General features: G+C 42.8%; 1 protein-coding gene across 1 annotated transcript in view; it reads right to left on the bottom strand.

Moving 5' to 3' along the window:
- Nucleotides 1-13,585: 13,585 nt before the first annotated feature.
- The window catches only part of RAB11FIP1 (RAB11 family interacting protein 1), a 50,981-nt gene continuing 36,887 nt past the window's right edge, over nucleotides 13,586-27,679 (bottom strand). Inside the window, exons 4-6 of the mRNA XM_068274962.1 lie at nucleotides 24,150-25,535; nucleotides 17,228-17,333; nucleotides 13,586-15,330 (exon numbers count right to left, since the gene is read on the bottom strand). Coding sequence (XP_068131063.1) covers nucleotides 15,112-15,330; nucleotides 17,228-17,333; nucleotides 24,150-25,535 — 1,711 coding nt within the window. The 3' untranslated portion in view covers nucleotides 13,586-15,111. The remainder of the gene's footprint in view (nucleotides 15,331-17,227; nucleotides 17,334-24,149; nucleotides 25,536-27,679) is intronic.

The following is a 27,679-nucleotide window of genomic DNA, read 5'->3' on the forward strand; positions in this document are numbered from 1 at the left end:
CTGGAGCGATGTGTTGCAGCATATTGCCTAGCGAAAGTCCCACTTTGCGGTCCCCCCTTACGCCGGAAGTGGTTGACTTAAAGCTAGTGCATACCTACGCTACTGCGCGGCTCCTGTGTGTGAAACCAGACATCTGCTTTTGAGAGACCCAAATACATTGGAGTGATGGTTGCAGCATATTGCCTAGCGAAAGTCCCACTTTGCGGTCCCCCCTTACGCCGGAAGTGGTTGACTTAAAGCTAGTGCATACCTACGCTACTGCGCGACTCTTGTGTGTGAAACCAGACATCTGCTTTTGAGAGACCCAAATACACAGGGCTGCCAGAAACCTCTCCTTTCACTTGGGACAAAGTGCATAGTGTACTTCGCTACATCTCTGTGCGCTTTGCACACTGTCCCATGGGGAAGGAGAAGTTTGTCCTCGGAAGGAAACAAACAAAAAAAAAAAACAGGTAAGCAAAAGTTCCAAATGTTATTGTTTGGTTAAAAAGGTTTAATAAAGTTTACGAATGTTAATGTTAATGAATTTCTTGCATTGCTGCTTGCTTGTTTTTTTTTTTTTGTATGTTTTTTTCTCTCTCTTTTTCCATCCTTTACCCTTCCAGGTGGACCGAGCGAACGACTGATCGACCAACCAGCTGCAGCACTGATGGTGCATCCTGACAGAAGCATTGCGCGTCTGTCAGATTACACACAAGTCGGTGCATGCAGCGCTGCAGGACGAGATTTCTCCTCCGCAGTAAGATACGTTTGTCAAGGCATATGAGCTGAGGGGTGGTGTTGGAGCTCCTATGCTTTGGCAAGCACTTTGTATCAAAACTGGCAAAGGTTTTTTTCATCCACATCGATCGATGTGAATGGATTAATCTGGTTTGCCAGGGCATAGGAGCAAAGTGGGTTTGGAAACTTTTGTGGGCGGTGCTCCTATGTCCTGGCAAACGCCATGCCCCCCCTTTTTTCACATATTTCGGCAGATATTTTTTCATCCACATTGATCAATGCGAATGTGAGAATCTTTGCCGTTCATTTTTCCTTTTATGGAGAAAAAAGTGCATCACCCGTATGCCCAATATAAGGAGTATAGCAGAAACTCCTAATACTGGCCATACATGTAATGATTGTGGAGACGCTAAAATGCCAGGACAGACCCCCACAAGTGACCCCATTTTAGAAAGAAGACACCCCAAGGTATTCGCTGAGGGGCATGGTGAGTTCATAGAAGATTTTATTTTTTGTCATAAATTAGCAGAAATGGATTTTTTTATTTTTTTTCCCACAAAGTGTCATTTTCCGCTAACTTATGACAAAAAATAAAATTTTATATGAACTCAGTATGCCCCTCGTGGAATACCTTGGGGTCTCTTCTTTCCAAAATGGGGTCATTTCTGGGGTGTTTTACTGTCCTGGAATTGTTTGGTGGGGGCCTAAATTGTGAGCACCCTTGTAAAGCCTAAAGGTGCTCATTGGACTTTGGGCAAGTTTGCGCAGCTAGCCTGCAAAAAAGTGTCACATATGTGGTATTGCCATTCTCATGAGTAGTAGTATAATGTGTTTTGGGGTGTCTTTCCACACATACCCATGCTGGGTGGGAGAAATATCTCTGTAAATGACAATTTAGTGTAAAAAAATGGGAAAAATTGTCATTTACAGAGATATTTCTCACACACAGGATTGGTTATGTGTGAAATACACCCCAAAACACATTATACTATTATTCCTGAGTACAGCGATACCACACGTGTGACACTTTTTTGCAGCCTAGCTGTGCAAAGGGGCCCAAAGTCCAATGAGTACCTTTAGAATTTCACAGGTCAATTTTAATTATTTGGTTTCCAGACCACTCCTCACAATTTAGGGCCCCTAAAATGCCAAGGCAGTATAGGAACCCCACAAGTGACCCCATTTTGGAAAGAAGACACCCCAAGTTATTCCATGAGGGGTATGGTGAGTTCATAGAAGATTTTATTTTTTGTCACAAGTTAGTGGAAAATGACACTTTGTGAGAAAAAAAACTAAAAAATCCATTTCCACTAACTTGTGTCAAAAAATAAAATAATCTATGAACTCATCATACCCCTCATGGAATACCTTGGGGTGTCTTCTTTCCAAAATGGGATCACTTGTGGGGTTCCTATACTTCCCTGGCATTTTAGGGGCCCAAAACCGTGAGGTGTAGTCTGGAAAACAAATGAGTAAAATTGACCTGTGAAACTCATTAGACTGTAGGCCCCTTTGCACAGCTAGGCTGCAAGAAGGTGTCACACATGTGGTATCCCCGTACTCAGGAGTAGTATAATGTGTTTTGGGGTGTCTTTTCACACATACCCATGCTGGGTGGGAGAAATATCTCTGTAAATGACAACTTTTTCCATTTTTTAACACACAATTGTCCATTTACAGATATATTTCTCCCACCCAGCATGGGTATGTGTAAAAATACACCGCAAAACACAATATACTACTTCTCCTGAGTATGGGGATACCACATGTGTGGCACTTTTTTGCACCCTAACTGCGCTAAGGGGCCCAAAGTCCAATGAGTACCTTTAGGATTTCACAGGTCATTTTGAGAAATTTGGTTTCAAGACTACTCCTCACGGTTTAGGGCCCCTAAAATGCCAGGACAGTATAGGAACCCCACAAATTACCCCATTTTAGGCAGAAGACACCCCAAGGTATTCAGTTAGGAGTATGGTGAGTTCATAGAAGATTTTATTTTTTTGTCACAAGTTAGCGGAAATTGATTTTTATTGTTTTTTTCACAAAGTGTCATTTTCCTCTAACTAGTGACAAAAAATAAAATCTTCTATGAACTCACCATACTCCTAACTGAATACCTTGGGGTGTCTTCTTTCTAAAATGTGGTCATTTGTGGGATTCCTATACTGTCCTGGCATTTTAGGGGCCCTAAACCGTGAGGAGTAGTCATGAAACGAAATTTCTCAAAATGACCTGTGAAATCATAAAGGTACTCATTGGACTTTGGGCCCCTTAGCGCAGTTAGGGTGCAAAAAAGTGCCACACATGTGGTATCGCTGTACTCGGGAGAAGTAGTACAATGTGTTTGTAAATGGACAGTTGTGTGTAAAAAAAATCTAAAAAATCTCATTTACAGAGATATTTCTCCCACCCAGCATGGGTATGTGTAAAAATACACCCCAAAACACATTATACTATTTCTCCTGAGTACGGCGATACCACATGTGTGACACTTTTTTGCAGCCTAGGTGCGCTAAGGGGCCCAAAGTCCAATGAGCACCTTTAGGCTTTACAGGGGTGCTTACAATTTAGCACCCCCAAAATGCCAGGACAGTAAACACACCCCACAAATGACCCCATTTTGGAAAGTAGACATCCCAAAGTATTCAGAGAGGGGCATGGTGAGTCTGTGGCAGATTTCATTTTTTTTTGTCACAAGTTGGCAGAAATGGAAACTTTTTATTATTATTTTTTTTGTCACAAAGTGTCATTTTCCGCTAACTTGTGACAAAAAATAAAATCTTCTATGAACTCACCATGCCTCTCAGTGAATACTTTGGGATGTCTTCTTTCCAAAATGGGGTCATTTGGGGGGTATTTATACTATCCTGGAATTCTAGCCCCTCATGAAACATGACAGGTGGTCAGAAAAATCAGAGATGCTGGAAAATGGGAAAATTCACTTTTTGCACCATAGTTTGTAAACGCTATAACTTTTACCCAAACCAATCAATATACACTGAATGGGTTTTTTTTAATCAAAAACATGTTTGTCCACATTTTTCGCGCTGCATGTATACAGAAATTTTACTTTATTTGAAAAATGTCAGCACAGAAAGTTAAAAAAAATCATTTTTTTGACAAAATTCATGTCTTTTTTGATGAATATAATAAAAAGTACAAATCGCAGCAGCAATTAAATAGCACCAAAAGAAAGCTGTATTAGTGACAAGAAAAGGAGGTAAAATTTGTTTGGGTGGTAAGTTGTATAACCGAGCAATAAACAGTTATAACTGCAGTGGTCTGAATTGTAAAAAATGGCCTGGTCTTTAGGGGGGTTTAGCACTGCAGTCTTCAAGTGGTTAATAGTGTGAAAATAGCTCTTGAAAATGTTCCTGTTTAAAGAGAACCCGAGGTGGGGATCTTAGAAAGAAATCTATACACAGAGGCTGGGTCTGGCTATAGTGCCCAGCCTCTGTTGCTAGTTGAATCCCACCTAAGTGCCCCTGCGCTTCGCTCTAGCCCATAAATTACAGCCGCGCTCTCGGGCAATGTTTACCTCCCTAATGTCACTCACGCCACTCCCCCACCTCCTGCAGAGCGGCGAGGGAAGGGACGCGGGCAGGGACCGGCGCTCTGCAGGAGGCGGGGGAGCGGCTTGAGTGACACTAGGGAGGTAGATACAGCCCGCTGCGACACGCTGCGTGTCATCAGCGCGGCTGTAATTTATGGGGGAATGGAGCTGCTGACTTTAGGAAAAAGTTGCCGTGTAATACAATGTAACTATGGAAAGATGGATATCATTGTCTGCGGCAATTTCGATCGCGAAAATAGCGAAAACTAAAAGGCGTAGGGTGGCGGTTTATATATCATTGGAAAGAGGAGAAAGAGAGCTTTAAAATGATATGCATCTTTCCATAGTTTCTGCACTGCTCGGAGTCCCTTTAAACAGGAACATTTTCAAGAGCTGGAATGGTCCAAGCAAAAAATAAAATCAAAAACCACTTACCTGGGGCTTCCTCCAGCCCCTGGCAGCCGTCCTGTGCCCTCGCCGCAGCTCCCGGTGTCTTTCGCTGCAGAAGCCGAGTCGGCTTCTTGTGCACTCCAGGGCGCGAATCATGTGGTCCCGCCTGCGCAGTACAGACCTGATGACATCGGCAGGACCACGTGACTTGCGCCGTTGAGTGGACAAGAAGTCAACCCGGAAGCCAACCTGGCGAGGTCGGCTTCTACAGCGAAAGGACATCGGGAGCCACCAGAGCTGCACTAGGGCACCGGACAGCTGCAAGGGGCTGGAGGAAGCCCCAGGTAAGTGGATTTTGATTTTATTTTTTTGCTTGGATGTTTCCTTTAAAGGACAACTGAAGTGAGAGGGATATAAAGGCTGCCATATTTATTTCATTTTAAGTAGTACCAGTTGCCTGGCTGCCCTGCTGATCCTCTGCCTCATACTTTTAGCCATAAACCCTGAACAAGCATGCAGCAGATCAGCTGTTTCTGACTTTGTCAGATCTAACAAGATAATCTGCATGCTTGTTTCGGGTGTGATTCAGTCACAACTATAGCCAAATAGACTAGGAGCACTGCCAGGCAACTGGTATTGTTTGAAAAGAAATAAATAAGTCAGCCTCCATTTACCCCTCACTTCAGTTGCCCTTTAAATCAACAGAACTCTGATTGGCTGTTGATGGCTCCCCCCACTTTTCCTAACTTTGCACAGCTGTCACACAGTGACCGTGGAGCTTGGGGAGCCTGGCATTCAGAGTGTCAGATAGAGATCATGGTCAGCAAGATGCAAATAATTCCAAGTCAATGCAGATTTATGGTCATTTTTTAATGGAAATTAATGCTGCTTGAAAATGGCCAATCGGGCCCTGCAGTGGCTTCATTCCTTTGGTCAGTTTTCTGACCTCATGCCTGTGCTAGTAATAGGATGTTCCATCATTATTTTGCTGCTGCATAGAGAAAAAGAAACAGGATCTTTGATCAGCAATGAGTCAAGAAGCTGGTCTTGAGCAGATAGTGAAAGGCAAAGAATGCTGGCTTGCATACAAATCTAACCCTATGGCAGTGATCTCACTGCTGGCGATTGGCGCTGATCGTGGGAGATTAGCGCCAATCAAAAAACGTATTACCTGCAGCATTTTGCAGCAATCACGCTATAGTGCTTAATAAAGCGCTGATCGAGATCGCTCTGAATCACGGGAGTGTACATTGATTTTTCCGCTCTAATCGCAGCAAAATCACTTGGGCTACAGCTTTGCGCTTTTAAATAAAAAAAAAGTAGGAAAAGATTTCATACATACCTGGGGCTTCTTCCAGCCCCATAAGCCTGGATCGCTCCCACGCCACCGTCTTCTGCTGGTACCGGGTCCCATCACTTCCGCCGGACGCAACCAGTCGTACGCATGCACAGTGGCTCCCTCCAGCTCTGTACGCATGAGCCTGCGCAATACAGAGGGAGCGAACTACGCTTGCATCGAGCTGGCCGAAAAGACGGGATGGGGAACCGGCGGACAGAGGCAGCGATGGACGGCGGCGTGGGAGCGATCCAGGCTGATGGGGCCGGAGGAAGCCCCAGGCATGTATAAAACTGGTAGGTAGTTCGTCTCTGGGTCTCTTTAAGTGCGAATGGGCCCTAAGGCTTGCTGTAGCAGCTGTATGTGCGCATAGGTGAACAAAACCTGTTGCTCTTCCATTGACCTTGTCAGTCAGTACATTATTGATCAGGAGCCAATTTCAGAACTTTCCAAGAAGAAAAATTGAAAGAGAATCTGAAGTGAGAGTAATATGGAGGCCCTTATGAAACAATCCCAGGTGCCTGGCATCTGTGCTGATGCTCTGCCTCTGATACTTAAAAGGTGTATACACATCACATTTTTATTGGTCAGTTGTTGTCCAATTTTACCACCTCCATGTAACTTGAGAGCCAACAGACCTTAAATACTATAAACTGATTGTGTAGATAGGCTCTCATACTACATGGAAGTAGTCAAAATGGCCAATCAAAATTTAATAAGTGTACCAGGCATTAGTCACTGGCCCAGATGCAGAGCCGATGCTTTGATTTGGTCCGACTCCACTGACTGCATGCTTGTTACAGGTGTGCGACTCAAAGAACCAAAGCCAAACTTTCAGCATGACAGCCAGGAAACTGGCATTATTCATAAGGGAATGAAGATGGCTGTCTCTGTTTTCCTCTCACTTCAGGTTTCCAAATAAAGTCTTGGTTATCCACCACCGATGGCAATAGACTGATGTAAATGTGCTCTCTGGGTGCTTGAGACTCCATGTTAAAAAATAGGCCTAGCTTATACAGTAGTATACCCCACTGCCCACTCTATAAACATACCATGACCTCTGTATTAAATGTTAAATTACACTAACAAAGTACTGTATATTGACCTTGGGGAACCCAGCAAACCTGTACTGAAAACTTACCTCCCGCATACTCTAAACTCTTTCTACTCTCCCATGTCCTGTTTGTTCACTATGATCGATGGAATTCTCGTCCTCCATTTTAAAGATGGCATAGATCCTGTAACAGCTTCCTGGTCAGCACACTGATAAACTGTAATGTTGTCTACTTGAGCCATAGGGAAACATGGACATTACCTTGCACATCAGTTCTCCTTTCAGTTACAACTGACAGCAACTGATATATAACTAACAGGAAATGAGAGATTTCAGTTCAGACAAAATCTTGTAAGAACTTGAAGGAATCATTGTTAGAAGAAAATGGGTGAGCTTGAGAGAAATTGACAGCGAGGCAAGTATATAATATTGTGTTTCCCCTAAAGCAGTGATCTGCAAACTTGGCTCTCCAGCTGTTAAGGAACTACAAGTCCCACAATGCATTTGCCTTTATGAATCATGACTGTGGCTGTGAGACTCCTGCAATGCATTGTGGGACTTGTAGTTCCTTAACAGCTGGAGAGCAAAGTTTGCAGATCACTGCCCTAAAGTAAGACATCCCCTGAGAATAAGCCCTAGCAGGAATTCCTAGCATGCTTGAAATATAAGACATTTCCCGAATGTAAGCCCTAGGAGCAGCCCACATAACACCAGCAAGTCACGTTCAATACAAAGCCTGGATACAGGCTGCAGTATAATGTGAGTTCTACACAGTCCTATATAAGTGCCAGGCAATTTGTGTTTTTGTTGGAGCCAGCCCTCCTGATCTGTCCTGATAAGCATCAGCAGCACTTCACCTCTTCCCAGAAAAACACAACATATCCTATCACGGCTCTGGGGAGCATGACTGAGTTCTCTGCAAGAAATAGACTCTTAAGGGGCCCATACACTCAGCCGATTTTCTGGCTGGCCGATCGATCGCAAATCGGTTGGCCAATCGACCGATCGATGGCCGATTTCGATGGATTTCCATCGAACTGGCAGGGTGGAAAATTTAGGTCAATCTGAGGAGATTGCTTATCAGTTTGCATTGGCCTTAATGGAAATCTGATGGCAAAAAAAATGCCATCAGATCGAATTTCAATAGATTTCAAACTGAAATCTATTAGAATTCTATCCTGGTAAAAAATGTTCTAAAAACGCATCAGATAGATCATCAGATGCATTTCTTATCTATCTGCTGCCAATCTGACGAGTGTATGGGCACCTTTACCCACATGATCAGCAGAATCAATTTCTTGTAAAGGTGGCCATACACTGGTCGATTTGCCATCAGATCGACCAACAGATAGATCCCTCTCTGATCTAATCTGATCAGAGAGGGATCGTTTGGCTGCCTTTACTGCAAACAGATTGTGAATCGATTTCAGCCTGAAACCGCTCACAATCTGTGAAGCTGCCACTGCCTCCCGCCAGCTATACATTACCTGATCCGGCCGGCGCAAGTCCCCGCTGCTCCTTCTTCGCAGGGTTCTGGTCCTGCAGGCTTCACTTCTTCCTCTCCGGGGAAGTTTAAACAGTAGCGGGCGCTCTACTGTTTAACTTCCTGTTGGGACAGGAAGTAAGTGAAGCCAGCCGGTCCGGAAACCAGCGGAGAAGGAGCAGCAGTGACAGCAGGGACTCACGCCGGCCGGATCAGGTAATGTATTGCAGCTAGCGTCAGTTGTCAGACAGTCGAACGCCGCTATCGACACACTCCCAACCCGCCGTCGATTGAGCGAAATCTTCCGCACGGACGAATCTTTGGGAACTATTGATTTTGGACAGAAATCGATCGTTCTGTCAGCGTTTGCACAACGATTTCACAGCAGACTCGATCACAGTGATCGAATCTGCTGTAGATCGGTGGGAAAATCGTTAGGTGTATGGGCCTCTTAAGTGACAGTCAATATCTGCAAACCACAAGCTCTGTGTATGCTGCATGTGTCAGCATGGCATGCAGTATATACACATTTTGTATAGGAAAACTACCAGTGTTTTCTCCCAAAATAATACATCCTCTGAAGAGAAGCCCTAGTACACCTTTTGGAGCAAAAATTTATACAAGACAGTGTCTTATTTTCAGGGAAACCCAGTATTAATTTTCAGGTACATCATGTGTTTATTTTTTAAATATATTTTTTAATAATTTTATTTGGTTTAGGTTCACTTTAAGCAGAGCCCACAGCCTAAAACTACCAGCAACTTGGCATCTGTGCTGATGCTCTGCCTCTGATAACTGGGACACACACACACTCATACATTATAAAACTGATTTACATGGACAGATCTTATCTGGTTTTTAGAGCACAGCAGTTTGTTTCATTAGTCATATGTGGTGAAAAGGTGTGTCTGAAATTACCATAGCACGGTATTAAAACAATTCATAATCATCTAAATCGCTTTGCTCAGCCTATTGTATGATACAATGGTTTATTGAGCAAGCTAAATTTCCTGTTATTATTCAGGCAAATGTCATTCCATTAGCTCAGTAAATGACTCCTGAATGCACAGTGTACATATTGGTATGCATGACGCAGTGTGTTAAAGTGCAGCTCTAGTCACAGATTAGACAGAACTCTGTCAGGAGCTCTCCGAAAGTTCTGGAGGCCAAAAAGCGCTCAGAAAAATGCTTAGTGTGTCTGAGCCCCAACTTATGTAACATGAAAGGACTGGACTGAAATGTTTAAGATACAAGAACTGACACCATTAGCAACAATGTCCTGACATAATGAGAATTCAGAGGTGTACATATGCACACTGGTTGTCATCCAAAGGGATGAGGACTCGATCCCTCAGGAAACAGAGGCCAAAGGGCTGTACAGATACTACTGTATGTCAGAGTAACACCTGTTGCTATGGGGAGACTGCACATGGAGGAGCTTCTGGTGGGATGAGTAAGGAGAGAAACAATGTGTTTGGGGGGGGGTTTGATGCAGTTTAAAGTATACCTGAAGTGAAAAGCACATGGTTGCTGCCGTATTGCTGCAATTTTTACATTTAATCAATACCAGTTGCTTGGAAGTCCTGCTGATCTCTTTGGCTTCAGTAGTGTCTGAACCATACACCTGAACTAAGAATGCACTTAAACTAGTCAGACTTCATTCAGAAACAATCGGATCTGCACATTCTTGTTCAGGGTCTATGGCTAAAAGTATTAGAGGCACAGGATCAGCAGGACAGTCGGGCAATTTGCATTGCTCAAAAGGAAAATCGGTCAACCTCCATATGCCTTTTACTTCAGGTGTTTAATAAAGATCTGGCATTCCGGATCTTTAAATCCCTTCGGTAGACACCGGAACATGTTCAATTCCTGGCCGAGGTGGCCACAGACGCCTGCTTCAGCCAAGCTTAATATTGTGTGTAGTGTACGCACCCTAATGTCTGGTACACACCATGCATTTTCCTGTCAAACAGAACATTTCCCATCATTTGATAATTTCCAGCAGGTTTGATTTGTCGCTGATCGAGAAAGGGATAGATTTTAAGATCAGTACTGGACAAAATTGATCTCTTTCTGGATCGGAAGCAGATTGGATATGCTGAAAATGATCGATTTTATTGATGATGTGCTGGTGGTGTGGAGGGGGGACATGCGGGAACTTGATTCCTTCATGTGCCAGCTAAATAACAATGGAAGGAATATCGCCCTGACTTACACTGCGAGTGAGACAGAGATGTCATTTCTGGACTTGCGTATAAGACGAGGGGGCGATTGTTTGTATACAACTACATTCCGCAAACTCACAGCGGGTAATACCCTCCTTCACGCCACCAGCCATCACCCTGGTCATCTCAAAAACGGAATTCCGTATGGTCAGTTTCTGCGCTTGCGCAGAAACTGCACACTAGAGAGTGACTTTGGTAGGGAAGCCTTGGACATGTATGATCGTTTCCGGGAGCGGGGGTACCGACATGATGTGCTCTGCACCGGCTTTGACAGAGCCAGACTGCGAGCAAGGGACGAGTTGTTGGCTGGCAACACAGGCCGCCCTAGAGGCAGGCATGATAAAAAGTTTGAACCCCCCAGATTTATAACACCATACAATGCCAACTGGAGGAAAATCCAGGAGATCCTGTCCAAATTTTGGCCAATACTGCAGACCGATCCCGACCTGAAGGGAATTGTTGGTGAACGCCCTTTGCTTGTAGCAAGGCGCGCACCCAACTTGAAGGATGTATTGGTAGCTTCACAATACGTCCCTGCAGTAACGACCAATTGGTTAGGCCGTAGCAAAACTGTGGGAATGTTTAGATGTGGAAAGTGTGTTGCGTGTGAAGTAATGGTGCAAGCCAAAACCTTCCATGATGCATCGGGTAGGAAACAATGGAAGATCAAGAGTTTTATCAATTGTGATAGTGAATGGGTCATTTATCGGTTAGAGTGCCCATGTCACAAGATATATGTAGGACTAACTACCCGCAAGCTAAAAACACGTATTATGGAACACATATCCAATATCAACAGTGGCCTCCAGGACAATGGACAATTCAAGAGTTCTGTTGCAGAACATTTCTGCCAGGAACATGATGGCGACCCAAGAGGCTTGAAAGCAATGGGGATTGTGTCAATCCCAATGAATAGGAGAGGGGGAGACAGATTAAAACTATTGAAGCAGCAAGAAAGCCGGTGGATTTACCTTCTGGGGGCCATGGGGTCAGCAGGACTCAATTGTGAACTGAGTTATGCCCCATTTCTGCCCTAACCGGTGACGACCTTCACACTGCTAATTTGGGATGCCATCTGTGTTTGGAAAGGGAAAAAGGGAGAGGGGGCTGAGATACTCCAATTGTTGACTCTTTTAGCTGGCGGAAGAAGTATAATGTGAACAATCCAAAGCATGGAAACGAGTTGTGTCCCAATAAGGAAAATAAGACATTCATACGCATATACCTAATCTCCTTCCTTGAACTCACCTTTTTTCTATGGGTGTACATGAGGGCATCGTGAAAAGGAGCAATATGTGATCCAAAACGCGGAAAAGACGCCGCTTGGACGCGGATCTGAAACTATAGCTGGTGTATATGAGTAGCCATGGTTACCATCAGCAGCGTGTGGCGGTGTTGAGGTGGTGCGCATAGACTACCGCATGTACGCGGAATGATGACGCACTGAAGGACTCCCCGCCCCGTAACTGATGGGTAGAAAAGACAGACAGTGTAGCCAATGGCAAGCCACGTACACCCTGACGAAGCTCGCAAGTGGGCGGGCGCAACGCGTCGGTGGGCGGGTCTGAATCACGTGACCTGGAGCGCTCCTCACCGCTGCAACAACACGATAGCAGGACACGGCATCAGTGCGCGTTCCCCGCCATACAGCAACCAAGCAGAGCGGGTTGAGCAGACGCCTGAGAGCCTACGCTGTCCGACGATCCTTACCTGGTGGTGAACAGTTCAAATGACATCGCAGTGACGGTAACTGAGCGACTGAATTACCTATGGTGAGATTATCTGGACTCTGTTATAACTAGCTTGCAAGCTGAAGAGGAATCCGACTGCCCTCCATTACTAAGCACATACAAACTCTCTCCCCCTCTCTGAAGATACGGCCTAATTGGTACCGGTACCGTTAGGGGTGTTTGAGTGTGTGGTGCGTGATGAAGGTGCGGATGGTGCTGTGCTCAAAACAGGTTACTTTTAATTGATTTTAATTTTTGCTACACTTAAATGGATTTTGTGTCACAATAAAGCTAATTTTCTATTTTTGCATATACCTATGATCTCTCCCATTTTTTTGCATATATTATTATACTTCATATTTTTGATGGGGCTGATCCCTCGCAATGAGGTGCGGGTATTATAATTTAAGGTGGCTGTTGAGATAGGCAAGTTTATTTATGGTTTTGAAAATGATCGATTGACAGGAAACTTCCCGTCAGTCTGACAGAAAAAAAAAATTCACGCTGTGTACCAGGCATTAGGCTAAACTGACCATTGCTTTCAGATAAGGACCAAGACACAGGCTCACAAGTGTATAAACAGCAGGCCTTCTCCAAATATGTAACTGGAATACCAGATCATGAGAAGTACAACATGCATCTGCACAGCGCTATTTAATACTTTAAGCACTACAGTGAAAAAAAAGTAAGCAGTTAAAATCTCACAAAACCAATAGGTTTTGGACAAGTCCCATCTCCTCAAGGGAGATTCTTAGGGTTTTGTTTTTAAAAACATTTCCTGAATGACAGTTGCTAAGTCTAATAGCCACAATTGTGTGCAAGTGATTAGGGAGGCTGGTTGGCAACTCACTATTTTGGCAGTTAGAACTGCCGTTCAGGAAATGCTTTTGAAGACAAAATAAAACCCTGAGAATCCATCATGAGGAGATGGACCAGACCAAAACCCATCAGATTTTAACTGAATACTTTTTTGGATATAGTGCTCCATTAACCATTTCTTTACCATATTATCAGTCTAATTACTGGTAAATTCCCTTACCTGCGCACATAAAGAGGGACATCATATAAACAAAAAAATGACAAAAAAGAGCTCATTTTTTCCACCAAATTTAAAATATTTATTTTATTTTCATATAAATATATCACTACAAAAAAAATAAATCCATCCAGTCTATAACAATTTGTGATTTTAATAAAGTGCTAATAGAGGTGCTGGCTAATAGGACAGCCGTAGATATCCAGTGAGCGATCCACAGTCAGAATATGAACCGCGCTAAAGGCACAAGCGTGTGGAGACTGGAGAACACTTCTAGGCAGCAGGTTTACTTCAGTGTACAAAAGGCAGCACTGGTGTGAGAGAAAACGTGTGTAAGGAAGCCATGACATCTTCACGCTTCTTCGGTCACTTACCAAGATTTTCTGAAAGGTGCAATCATGCCACAGTGAAACTATATCCTTCCCTCTAGCATTTCTCCAGTTTAAGAAACAACTTGTAGCCGTCTCAGATACACTAAATGGAAGCAGAGAGTTTGTAAAAAGTGTAGTAACCATTAAATGTGTGTAAGGCCCAAGTAAAGGCACCAGTGTAGTTGTATTGCCACAACCACATGCAAGTGGAAACAGCTTATTTGTGCGAACACCACTTTCAGAATCATTACTCTGCCTGGTTATTTGGAAAAACATGACACTTCAAGTACAATAGTTTGTGGTAGATGTAGAGTCTGTATGAAATCACTTCATGCCAGTTAAGGTGTTGTAACATTTCTACATAGAAGCTAATAAACTCATCTCACCCGCCAAATGGATCACAACACTGTGCCAGTATGCAGCACTCCCGATTCCCATTATAAACCGCAATTACAAAAATATGGAGGATTTGCTCCTCAAAGATCAGTGTGATTGAAAGCTTTATAACTCAGTGGCTTGCATCAAGTTGTGAGATATTTCCTGCCTGGTACGGGAGGCAGAACTAAAAACGTTTAATTACGGCAATAACATATAAAATCAGGATTACATAAGAGTGCAGTAAAGCCTCCAGGACAGATTGTCATTGCAACGTGGCTGCCATGTACGCACTTCTGTGATAACCACGTCATTAAAAACTAAAATTTGTTCCTTGCAAGAGATTCCATAAAATCTATGAATAGAAAATATAGGTTTCCGTATGCAATTCCCTGCAGTAAAAGCAGGTCCACAGGCCATAAAACCAGTAAAATCAAAAACAAAAATAAAGGCTTATGCAGTATGTACAAGGGACATAAATATACACAAAGAAATATAGAAAGGCACAATATTAACACACACTTCTTAAAACCATTCTCAACATCGTACCAGGCTGTTAATACAGCTTAATCATCTGCTGGCTCTGGTGGGAAGATGGTGGATTCTGAATGGAGACTGTGCATAAATCTAAACTAATTTTAGTGAACTTAACCTTAATTTTTGTCATCTGTCATTCAGATGTTATACGGTTCACTTTAATTTCTCTCTGGTAGTAAGGCACAGGTAGATGCAGTTTCCTTCCCTCTTGTACTGTGTACTACATGTAGTTAAATTCTCAGTCCAACACTGGGCTTTGATGTGAAGAATATACAGAGAGTTCAGTCAATGAGTGTTTGGATTAGATCCTCCCAGCTTTTTTACTGAGCTGTGCTGAGCTGCGCAGGATGTTTGGCGTCTCCTCCATGACCCGTACCAGTAGATCGTCTAGGTAGTCCTCCAGCTCCCGCACCTGAGCATCTTTCCTACTGATGATCTCTTTCTGCTTCAACACCAGCTGGATGAGCTCATCGTGTGTCAGCTGAGCATAGGCAACTGCTGGGTTTGAGGCATCGTATTTCTGACACAAAGAAGAAGACATGCTGGTTAGACAAATAAGCTGCAGAAAAGGAGGGGAGGGGGTGTAATGCCATATCTTAAAGAGGCCAATTTACAATTTGCATGGAATGGGGCTTTTTATGGTTCATTATGAGCTACATGCTCTTTTTTCCCTCCCTTCTTATTTGTCAATCAGGCAAACTAACAGAGAGATATCCATAGTTTATGGACTACCTCGTAGCATCACTCAATATACAATCAGATTTCAGTAGAGATCTGATATAATACGTACCAATTGCACTGCTGCCACTGACTGCTTTGTACTGCTTGGTGCAGTACAAAACTATCCAGCCATAGATCAAGAGCAACTGAAGCTGATGAATTGACCAAGACCATATGTATAGAAAGAGCAGAAAAGGGGTCTAAAGACAGAGCCTTGTGGTACCGTTATAGAGCGGGTGGGGGATTGTGACATAATGTAATGTGAGTGGGTGGAAGTCCACCCTAAAGATTGTTACCTGAACCCCAAAACCCCGGAATTTAGCCAACACTTTTAAAAATGGTTAGTGAAATACAGAGTAAATGAGAGCTGTAAAAGTTGTGCGCTAGTGCTGCCCACAACCACTGCACAAATAATTTCTGCTACAGCCAGTTAGGCAGGTCTTACGCTGGTTGGAAACACAAAGAGGAAACAGATGCAGGTTTTGTAGTTGCAGGGAGATTGATGGTTGACCATAACCACTAAGTAAAAAATGCTGTTTCAGAAAAGAGCACATCCTGATTTAATGAAATGCACATTGTTCCAGCCAGTTATGATGAAGGAAAGACTATTATTTCATTAGGGCTTCCTCTATAAATGTTATTAGAAGCAGAAAGAAGTTAATTAATTGCCTTGTGTTTGCCACATTTGTTTTCCTTTACAAGATTATTATGAACATTAAACTAATTATTAATTAGGCAAAATTATTCAGTTGCTGCTTTCTGCCAGGCTCGACCAGAATGATTATGCAGGAAAATGAAAGTCATACTGTAAGACTCGTGGAACACAGATCTAATAAAGACAGGCTGCAGTGATTACACCACGTCGTCAGCTCTCTGCACTAGCCAGTCCTTCAATAAATTCACCTCAAGTGCCCCAACACACTGACTACGGAACACAGGATGAGCTTGGTCAACTTTCTCACATGTGAGGAGCTCCTCCAGCACACCATAAGAAAGCATCGTGGAGGTTCTAGGAAACATCTTGAAGGATACGTCCAAGCAAAAATAAAAAATGATCTACTTACCTAGGGATTTCACCAGCCCCTGGCAGCCTTTCTTTCCCCCGCCACAGCTCCTGTGTCCCACGATCCCCTCTGTTGGAGATGCCGACCTGCGCAAAACGCTCCAGGCTATGTGAGCGCTATCGCGAGCAGCGCAGTAGATGTTGACCTGGCGAGGTTGGCATCTTCAACTGAGGGAATCCCGGGACACCGGAGCTGCAGAGAGGGACAGATCGGCGGTCAGGGGCTGGAGAAAGCACCAGGTAAGTAGATCTTGTTTTTTATTTTTGCTCGGATGTATACTTTAAGAAAACTGCAACAGAACTGTAAAGGAAATCTAGTAATGCTTTAAATATGCTAATGAAGGATACATTTAGTAAGCAGCCTACGTGCTATTTGGGCTAGTGGGAGGGATCTCCCACGATTGTCAGCTTGTTGTACTGATCTATAACAACCTATGAATCTTTGTGGTCAGGCTATGTAATAAGGGGCATGACTAAAGGCATGCCTATGGCTAGAGTCTACAGAGTCTTGCAGGATGGAGATTAGGGGGGGGGGGAGAATACCACTCCTGCTCCCATACTGGTATACTACCGGTATCTTGCATCACACTTTAGTCTGCATTCAAAAAACAACAACGCGCTGATATAGATTTACCTTGGGGTTGAAGGCATTCATTCCATTCTCATGCCCCTTGATTGGCTGTGGGAAGCTGGAAATCTGTTTGGTCTGTGTGGAATTCAAGGGCTTCACTGGGTTTGTTCTAAGGAAACAAATAACATTTTAATGGAAAATGCTTATCGGATTTGCAAATACAAAATATACCAATTAAAGCTATCGTTCTCTTGTGGTGGAGATGACAAACTTGTCACAGAGTTCAGCTGCCAGCTGGCATTACCAGTTCCATATAAGCTGACAGCTAGAACATTCAGTGGTAAAATGCAGAGTCTACCCAAAAGTTCTACTTAAAGTTAAGGGGGGTGCTGGAAGGGCTGAAGCACCTAATGGTGGCAAAATATCCTGAACAGATCCTATAGTTAGGACGTTCAGAAGGTGCAGCCATGTTCAACATTTGTAGAAAAAGGAAATCTGAATATCAATTCAGCAGCCTATACTGAATGCTGTGGCAGTTTTCACCAAAGATAATCTGATTACACTCATATGCTCAGTTTGCGCGAGATTTTCTTTTACATATGCAGTCTGTTTGGGTCAGACACTCCTTTAGTGTAATGGTGAAGGGCTCTGCCTCTGGAGACAGAGGACACAGGAGACCAGGGTTCAAATTTTGGCTCTTCCTGTTCAGCAAGTCAGCACCTGTTCAGTAAGGAGTTCTTGGGATAGACTCCCTAACACTGCTAATGCCCACTAAGCACACCCTAGTGGCCTAAAGAAAAACTGTACTTACTGCATCAAGCCATCTGATTTCTAACAGCTTTAACATTAACATAGTTGTGTGAAAGCTAAACCCCCTGCCTATATACAAAATCATTATTCGACTTCACATTAGACCACAAATGTAGCTAATGCTGGGTACCCTATTCAATGTTCCGTGCGATTGACGGGTAATCTGATGGGACGTTGTATCGTGTGTACATGTCCAACCTGCTACCGATCAATAACAGTATCGATTTTTCCATAACATCAGAAAATTGACCTGGTTATCGATCGGGAGCAGATCAGACATGTCGGAAATAATTAACAGATTCCCATCAATTGGATGGGAAACTACATACAGCCATCACTTTACATACCTCCTATAAGAACACAATTAATTTGTATGAGACAGAAACAAAGGATGCCAATTATATATGAAATAAAGACAGGTGTATTTAGGCAATTATTTAATGTGTGAATCAACAGATCTGATTATCAATCCTGATCGGCCACATTTTTGTCTCTAATTATGGTATGTACTGATTATTACTCTTACATAACTACACAGTGTTTATTTCAGGAGAAGAGAAACAAAACAAAAAATAAAATCACAACGTCAGTCTTACAACACCAAATAATTATACGGTGCAGAATTTCTATTAATATCTGTGATGCCAGACTTAGGAAGTTTCCACATACTTTTATCATTTTTCAACAGAGCAAACAGAATGACAGATCCAGAAAACCACATTAAAGTGTCCTAGCCCAAGAGGGATGGGGAGAGCCTAGGTTTTAAACAAGCATACAGTCTAGAATGTTGAGAAAAGCCGAACTAGATAATTAAACATCAAAGATAGCAGTAAATTAAAATAAAAACACAGGATCAAATAATTACAAAATGTTTACCCCACCAATTAAAACTGGAGAAACCACAGAAGAGTTAATCTGGACATGATCCATTCACACCTGCATGTCAACAGCTCTGCTAGCACAAAATGTTCTAACTTTATTTCCCTAGTCCTGGAGTCACCTGCACTGCATACGTCTGGGTGTTGCCAATCCCAGAGAACAATGAGGCTCAGTGTTGCTGCTTTTAGATTAGGCTGGAGCTTAAACATGTGAATTAAACACGTGTTTCCAGCAAGGATCTATTTATGTCCAAATGATCCTTTGCATAAAACAGGATGTACTTATAACTACAGTTTCTATAAAGGGAAAGGCAGAATTAATAATAAACCTTAGTTGTACCTAGAAAGACAACTCCCCTGCAGGTTATGTGCCCTGTGACTCTACACTAAGCATTCAAATGTCAAGGTATTAGGAGAACTGGAGGCTCCAGCAGTTGGGATGCCAAGTATCCATCATGGCTGACACCCAGTGATGCTGGCTGTGCATCAAGGGAAGAACTGAGACTGATTTGTGCTATTAGAGGGCACCACAGAACAATGGGGGCAAAATAAAAGTATTGATGTACTTTTCTTTGACTACGGGGAGGCAGAGAAAAAACAGATTGTGTAATGCAAGTTTTTGCTGGACAATGTGCACAATGTCACTTTAGCACATATGACCTATTTATTGTATATCATTGGCAGTATAGGCGGTTTTCACTCACCTTGCCTAAAGTTGTGCTTAAAGTAGTTCTACAAGAGCTAGTCACTTGTATCCTACAGATACAGGCTGAAAATTCAGCCATAAAAAAGGCACACCTGCAAGAAGTTTAGACTATTTCTTATTCTGGCACAGTGCATGGACAAAAGATTTATGGATCAAGCTGCTATGCTATTCTATGGACAATGCACTTGTTTTATGTTATGTGACAGAAATAAGCCACTTCCTCCTAACGGGTTATCACAAGCCACACTAGAACCAGTTGTCAAGAGTATTTATTTCTAATAATCATAGTATTATGCCCAAGACAACTACACTGTACAGGCAGCCATCTTTACTACAGCCAAAGACATTTACAAGCATGCTGTTTGCTCTTGGGTATAAAATGCCACTGCTAACCCACTAACTGTAATCCAGCAATGAGGAATGGTTATCTAACTCGCCTTGGCTTGCATGTACAACGACTGTTCACCTTCACATTGTAGAGAAAATCTCTTTTCTTGAAAATATTCATTGCTAGCAAAGTTCATTTTAAGAGTCACCATTCAAACACATTCACACCATATGCTCATCAGTATACTGTATATTGTATAGTCAGTCAATTTGATTTTTATTGGCTAGTGTACACAGACCTTTCATCTCAAGTTATGTACAGGCTAACATCAGCTCGTGCCCCAGCTGAAGGAGTGATTGGGAAGCATAGGCTGCACTTCAATTTCAACTCTAACTGCAGATAAACTGATCGAGCTGCAGTTGATCTTCAATAAAACTGAGGTGAAATGAACATTGAATAAAACTTTAAAGTCCATGCACAGTAGCCCTAAAGGTGCAGACAAGTATTTTGCCATGTTCAATTTGATTCCAGTACAAAATTAAAGGGCTTAAAGTTTGCCCAGAGGATGACTGGCCTTTCTTTCAGCGGGTAATGTTGCATGCTTAGGAGAATCATTTCTCATGAACATTTTCAGAGTGGAAAGCATGCAAAACAAGGGTGTCAGTAATGTCCTTCAAGTGACCTTACACATTCATGATACACTGAAGCAGGAGGAGATACAATGACTATAATTGTCATATGCTCAGGATGCCATCAGCTGTACAACAGGCCAGCCATCTCTAAGACAAAAGAATTTGCATCATGATCCATCTGTACCTTTGTAATTATGAGTCTATCGGTACATCTATAGAATTAAAGAGGAACTAAACAAGCAGATAGTCTATAGCTAACCAGTGCTGATCGATTAACAAGGATAATTAAGTAATGCCAATTAAGTGGCAGACATTTGTATGTATGCAAGTCAATTACAGCAAGAGTCCCCAAGAAACCAGCCAATGTTGCCATTGCATAAGAGAAGTCCGAGATTGCTGAACAGCTTAGTAGTGTAAATAACAGAAGACCTATGGATTGTACAGTCAGGAATAACACCATGCATTAATCTTATGATTGGGTGCTCAGTTCTGTAAGACTACAATGATGACCACTTATCCCCCATGCTGCTCTACAAGTTTATGAGGAAAAACAGGAGAAATGTTAACCTGTAACCAAATTCAGATGTTGATATTCCTTCAAATGATTGACAGAATGTGGGAAGGACATTTCCTTTTTGTTTGTTTTTAATTTGTTTCCTGGCATCAGCAGCATATAGGTCACCAGCACTCATGCCACGCTGGGTGATTATTCTCAGCATGTTCAGAGGAGGAGGGAGTGCGGGACATGAATGTGAGAGAAGAAGGTTTTCAGTGTTTGCAATTTTACCATTGCCTTGGTTTGGGTTAGGGAAAAAGCTGCGACACTGCTGAAAAATTGAACTTAAAAAGAAAGGATATGGCAAACCACAGAAGCCTGATATTACAGTTGTGGGTGGGAAGCTGTGAGAGGCGTCATCAATTAGTTTCTCACAGCTTTTTTACGATTTCATAAAAAATTAGGTCATCCCCCTGCTGCTCAGTTTTCAGTATTGTTAGCCATGGAAAACAATCATACTGTGATACCATTTCTTGTCTTGAACAGGTTAGTTCATCCATCTGGCAGCAAAATCACAAACACAGGGGGTCCCCTACTTACAAACAGGTTCCAGGAGACTAAGTTGATTTTGTTTGTAAGTGGAGTCCTGTGTTTGGTGAAACAAGGATAAAATATTTACTTTCACACAACTCTGTATTTGGACATGTAGTATAAACTAGATTTTTGCTTGTTTACAATGTGCTTTCAAAGTGTTTTGAACTACTTTTTAGTTTATACAATACTGTAACATTTAAAAAAAATATGAAATAAAAAAAAAAAACAGTATTGTATATGTTGTATATGAAGACAACTTTGTAGATCTGAAATGTAACTCGAGTCATTTATAAGAAGAGGACTGTCTGTATAAGAGGTTATAAACAGAAAAAAAGCTTAAAGTAAAACTGAGACGCCAATAAAGATTTGATACTTACCCAGGGCTTCCTCCAGCCCCATAAGCACCACCGAGCCCCTGGCCGTCCTCCCAAGTGCCTCAGTTCTCCGGCTATCGGTCCTGCTAATCTTGCTCAGCCACGCGAGTCGGGCTCTTCTGCACATATGGAGGGCTGCACAGATTACTGGGTAAGATTACCGGGACCGATAGCTGGAGAACAGAGGCACTCGGGAGGATGACAAGGGACTCATCGCTGTTATGGGGCTGGAGGAAGCATTGAAAAAAAGTATCAAATCTTTCTCTATTGGCATCTCAAGTACACTTTAATAGAGGATGCATTTTAGAATTCTGTAAATTAACATATACTGAAAACTATATAGAAACGACAAAACAGTAGAACCTTGGATTGCAAGTAACGTGGCTTAAGGGCGTTTTGCAAGACAGGCACAAAGGTTTATGAAATTTTGACTTGCTATACAACAAGCAATATCTTGCTATACAAGCACAGAACGCATACATGCGTCACGTCAAACTGAGCTGATTGTTCTCCCTTTAATACTACAGGATTGTACGTAATCTGAGTGTAGGAGCAGTTCCATGTCACATTTCCACGAAATCCTCAAAAGTAGTCATAGGAGAAGTTCCTTGTTAAAGCGGAACTGTAGATGTAAAATAAAAACATTGTTTCACTTACCTGGGGCTTCCCCAAGCCCCCAGCAGCTGTCCTGTCCCGATCCTCAGAGAGTCTCCGTTCCCCCGTCGCCGCTCAGTCCCGTAGCTCGACTTGTAAGTCGATGCCAGCGCGGCTCTGGCCAAGCGTATCCTTTCTTCGCGTTCCCTTCTGCAATAGCGGGGGAACGCAAAGAAAGGATACGCGTGGCCAGGCGGCGAAAGTGAAAGTAGCTGGCGGCGGGCGAACAGAGACTCGTCGAGGAGCGGTGCGGGACAGGACAGCTGGTAAGTGAAACAATGTTTTTATTTTAGATCTACGGTGCCGCTTTAAAGTAACACAAGATATAAGGTTGGGGTGACCCAACAGATAACAATGATTCGGTTATATTAGAAGTCTTAATTTTTACCTCATACAATACTTTGTATTCAATATTTTTCTATGTTTCTGTATTGAAGAACGAATCACTTGAGTTTCTATTAAACCTTATGGGGAAATTTCCTTTGATATAAGAGTGCATGTTTTTAAAACTCACAAACCAAGGGTCCACTGTACTTGTAAAGTATTTCAGGCATTTAAATCCTACTTAAAGAGAACCTGAAGTAAGTGGGAATGGAGACATTTATTTCCTTTCAAACAGTGGAGATTGCCCGACTGGCCTCTGCCTCCTCAAAAAAAAACAACAACTTTTATAGACCCTGAACAAGCAGAATCACAACACATGGTTGGGGTCGCAAGCACAGTGCATCACCGCGTTACATGCAGAGTGCATATGGAAACAAGGCCTAAAACAATATAGTCAGCATTAAAAATAGGACTTATATGGGGTGCATCACACTGACTGCTTAATTAGGAATGTTGGGTCCAATTTCTCTGGTGAGTGCTCCATGGCGGGGTGTGGTGATTCTTATTTGTCGGTTTACCAGATCTATCTTTTCTGGACTGAGATTTCAATGCATTACATTTGTATGCTTTGCAGGAACCCAAGTGCACGACCTGTGTGTTGTACAGGTTAAATGTTCTTAACTGAAATATCATGAATAGACATTCTTATTTCAGGTGTATGATTCATACAGCGTTGATGCCAGTAGGGCAAATGGTATTGTTTAAAAGGGAATAAATATGGCAGCCTTTACAACCCCTTCACGGTCATGGCGCTGTGTCCACTAAAGCTTTGAAGTTGCTCTACACCCCTTTCTTACTTTCTTAAAAAGAAAGCCAGTTGCCTGATGACCTGCTGATCTAGCACGCAACTAGTCTTGTCAGAAATATCTGATCTGCATACTTGTTCTTGGTCCATGGCTAAAAGTATTAGAGACAAGGGGTCAGCAGGAAAGCCAATGTGAACGGTTTAAAAGGAAATGAAATGTCAGCATTCATATGTCTCTCACCTCAAGTTCCCTTTAAGAACCATATATGGGCTGGTCCGGTTGATAATGCTTATGGCCAATGCAGACTCATTAATCTGCCATTACAGGTGCAGACATGGAGACTAAAAATAAAAGGATACAAGTCATTGTGACACTTTTCTCACCTTTGTCTGGAAGACACAGCTCCACCACTCTGCACTGTAGGCATTGGATGTGTCTCAGAGGGTGAAACCCATGCCCGCAGTAGCTTCTTCTTGCCAGTGCTTTCCATCTCATTAGATACATCAACGGTTGGATTTATCGAGGACTCTGTTCTGGAGGTGTTAGAGTGATCATTTGGAAGAGAAGCAGAAATGAGTGAAGGAGAGGAGCTAGAAGAAGTGTTAGAAGTAAACATTTCAGGCAGGTCTTGGTGGGTTGAATCACTAGTCTCCACCTTAGCTTTCTCTTCACTACTGGAAGTGTCAGAGAGTTTCTCCTTGCCATGTTCTGGAGAATACAGTGGCTCTGGATTTACTCGGCTTTCTATAGTGTCATTCTCTTTGTGGGCTTTAGGTTTAGTCTCAGCAGGAGCTAGGTCATTTTTAACATCAAGCTGCTCATCATCAGAAAGTCCTTCTGGATTTTCAGGAATGACTGGAAGTTCGTCTAATCTGTAGCTGAAGTCTTCAATAAACAGACTTGTAGTTCCTTTGGTCATAACTTGTCCTGAATGAACCTGGCTATCAACGGGAGTAGCACCAACACGAGAAGCATTCTCCATGATGGAATCAGATGAGGATCTCTCCACATGCTGAGGAACAGAGACCGTGAATTCAGAATCTGATGCTTTATTTAATTTTCCACTTCTAGGTGCTGGTTTGGGTGGCAATGGCTTTATTTCCTCAGCTTCTTCTTTCTTGGGGGCAGACTGCATTCTTGGAGTTGGCTTTGGAACATCTTTTACACTAGACTGGTATTCGTCTTTACTTTCATCAGGCGATACAGGTTGACCACCATCATGGTTCTGTGGAGTTGCCACTCCATCTTTTGCTGTGTAAACGTTCCTCTCAGGAAAGGAGTCAGAATCTTCATAGAGGGATGAGGTATGTTGTACAGGAAAGACACCCCTTACTAGATTTTCATCTACTACATTTTCTTCATTTTTACTGGCCGACTTGCCTGTGATTTGGTCAAGAAGGGACTTTACATAGGTTTTCTTTGTTTTATTCTTTTCACTAAAAGGTGTGACAACATTCACTTCTTTGGGTTCTGAAGGCTTATTTGAAGAAGAACTGAGGGATCTCCAAAACACAGGCAGAGAGGGCTTCTCAGTATCTGTAGAAGATTCTTTAGGCTCCTCACTTGTGCTATCAATATTCAAGTACACTGGACTTTTTGGGGAGGAGGGACTTTCATTAACAGGGCGAGTGGAGTAAAGACTACTGGACTCGAGCAAAGCAGATTTAGGAGAGGTGTCCTGCCCACCAAAGAAAGAAGCAGCAAAGAAAGTATTGTTAGATGAAGAAGACAGCCTGGCTTCGGTTTCAGCCTCTGAAGACACGTCCAGACTGTAAAGAGGACAAGGGAGAGGAAAGAAAAAAAAATCTGCAGGTCAGTGGCCTAGCAGATACAATTCCGTTTTACAAGTACTATTATTCAACATAGCTGTGTAAGGTACACCTGTCATATTAAGAAAATACTGAAATAAGGAAGCAGTCATTGTTGACGACCTAAACAGGAAAGCTGTAGTTCTCAAAAACTTATCCTTCAAGAAATTAAACTTACTGTATATAAAAGCACCGTCAGAGTAATCAGCTGCTTTCAATAGTACAAGTGTCTCAGTGTGGCCACCGTTGTTATGACTTTTGCCATGTCTGTAGGGACGTTACTGTAAGTCTTGTTATAGTTGCAAATACTTATGCTTTTGTATATATTTATGTTTTTACAGGTGATAAGCAGCGGATCAGTTGGGGCTTGTGTGATCCCTGGTTTGTCCAAATTGCCCAGGGGGTTATCTATTGAGCGCTGTGGTGGGTAAGTGATGGGGACACTCGGTCCATCTCTGATAGTTTCTATATGTATCTGACGCTGTGAGCGTCAGGATTGCCTAGCTCCCTTGTTGCTTGGCAACGGGAGCGTGACTTGGAGGAGGGGCTTTATTAGCCCATCTAGCCGTGTCCTGTTGCGGAATGAATGGAGGAGGCGTGGCCGTCTAGGTTTTGATGACGGGCGCTCCGCTATTGGAGGACAGGGCGCACGTGATAAACATCACGTGGGCTAGGTACGTCATGGATGACGTTGAATATACGGAAGGAGATGGATGGGGGATGTCTGTTGAGCTTGCTTCATTGCAGCATTACTAGCGGTGAGTAGAACACCGCGCTTTCTATGCAAATCTTGTTTATGGTAGACTCCCATGGGGTGTGGATTTATTTTGCATATATTTACATATTACTTAGAGGGGTTCCCCATCCGGTCCGCTGGGGGCTGTAGGGCTCCGATTGGTCGGCTGCTGGTCACCTGTTTGGAAAGTTCACTATTTAAACAGCTGATATGTCAGTATGTAGTGTGGATGTTACACTTTTACAGCTTGATAAAGGGTGGATAACCCGAGACAGCGGAGCTGTCGCTGTTCTGCTATACACCATGCTGTTTTACCTTTTGATATGAAATAAAGAACTATTTAATACAGAGACGGTGCTGACTCCGTGGGAATTGACCATTGTTATCTTGACCTCTATAAAAAAAATAAAAAAAAAATAAGGGAAAGTCCTGGCTACTGCACCGCTCTTACCGCTCACTAGGAACTTGGAGGTATGTACCATATTCCATTGAGCAATTCAGAAAGTATATCTGTAGGGCCAGCGTTATTAAGGTAAACAAGGCTATTCCTCCAGGACCACAGTCTGGGTCAGTGGTTGTCTGCAGCAAGCTCGGGGGGCCCCCAGAGCTATCTTTGCCCCAAGGTGCCCATGCTGCTTAAACCAGCCCATATATCCAATATTACAGCCAGGCAATCAGTTTCAACAATGGCAGCTTCCATACTCCTCACACAACAGGTTTACATTTCAAAACAAAAACATGAAAGAATACCTCGGAACACCTCCTCATGCATGCATATCCCGCACAATGCTGCTTCCATATACAGACAAATAGCGCTTTACAAACAATGTGACGTCTCCAAACACTTTTCACTGGCTGTATGCTGGCTTCAGGTGGGTGACAAAGTATTAAAGCAAAATCCCACCACAACAGCCGGCAACGTTTTTTTTTTTTGGGGGGGGGGGGGGGGGGGGAGCATCCATTAAAGCACAACAAAACACACAACTGAACAAGGCAAAACAGTCATGAGTTGAGTTATAGGGCATTACCTTCTGAATTAACTTTTCACGTGGGATGATTCAATCATTTCCGAGTTCATGCAGGATTATGCAAGTTCCTTGATTATGTAATCAAGTCCCACCAAGTTTTAATTGGATTGGTCCTTTTCCAAGCTGCATGAATGCATAAAAAAAAGGCACATAATCCTGCATGAACTCAGAAATATTTGTATCTCATGGTTCATCTCTACTATTCACATCGAAACCACTTTGTGAGCTTGCCTGCAGCAGTATGCCCATCAATTTATACTTAAGGGGCCGGTTCACACAGGCTTCTGCCTGGCTTCCAGCGGCATCTCGTTCGGTGGAGTCTATTTTGGGGTTTTGGTGGC

The sequence above is a fragment of the Hyperolius riggenbachi genome, chromosome 3 (genome assembly GCF_040937935.1).
Source record: "Hyperolius riggenbachi isolate aHypRig1 chromosome 3, aHypRig1.pri, whole genome shotgun sequence".
NCBI lineage: Eukaryota > Metazoa > Chordata > Amphibia > Anura > Hyperoliidae > Hyperolius > Hyperolius riggenbachi.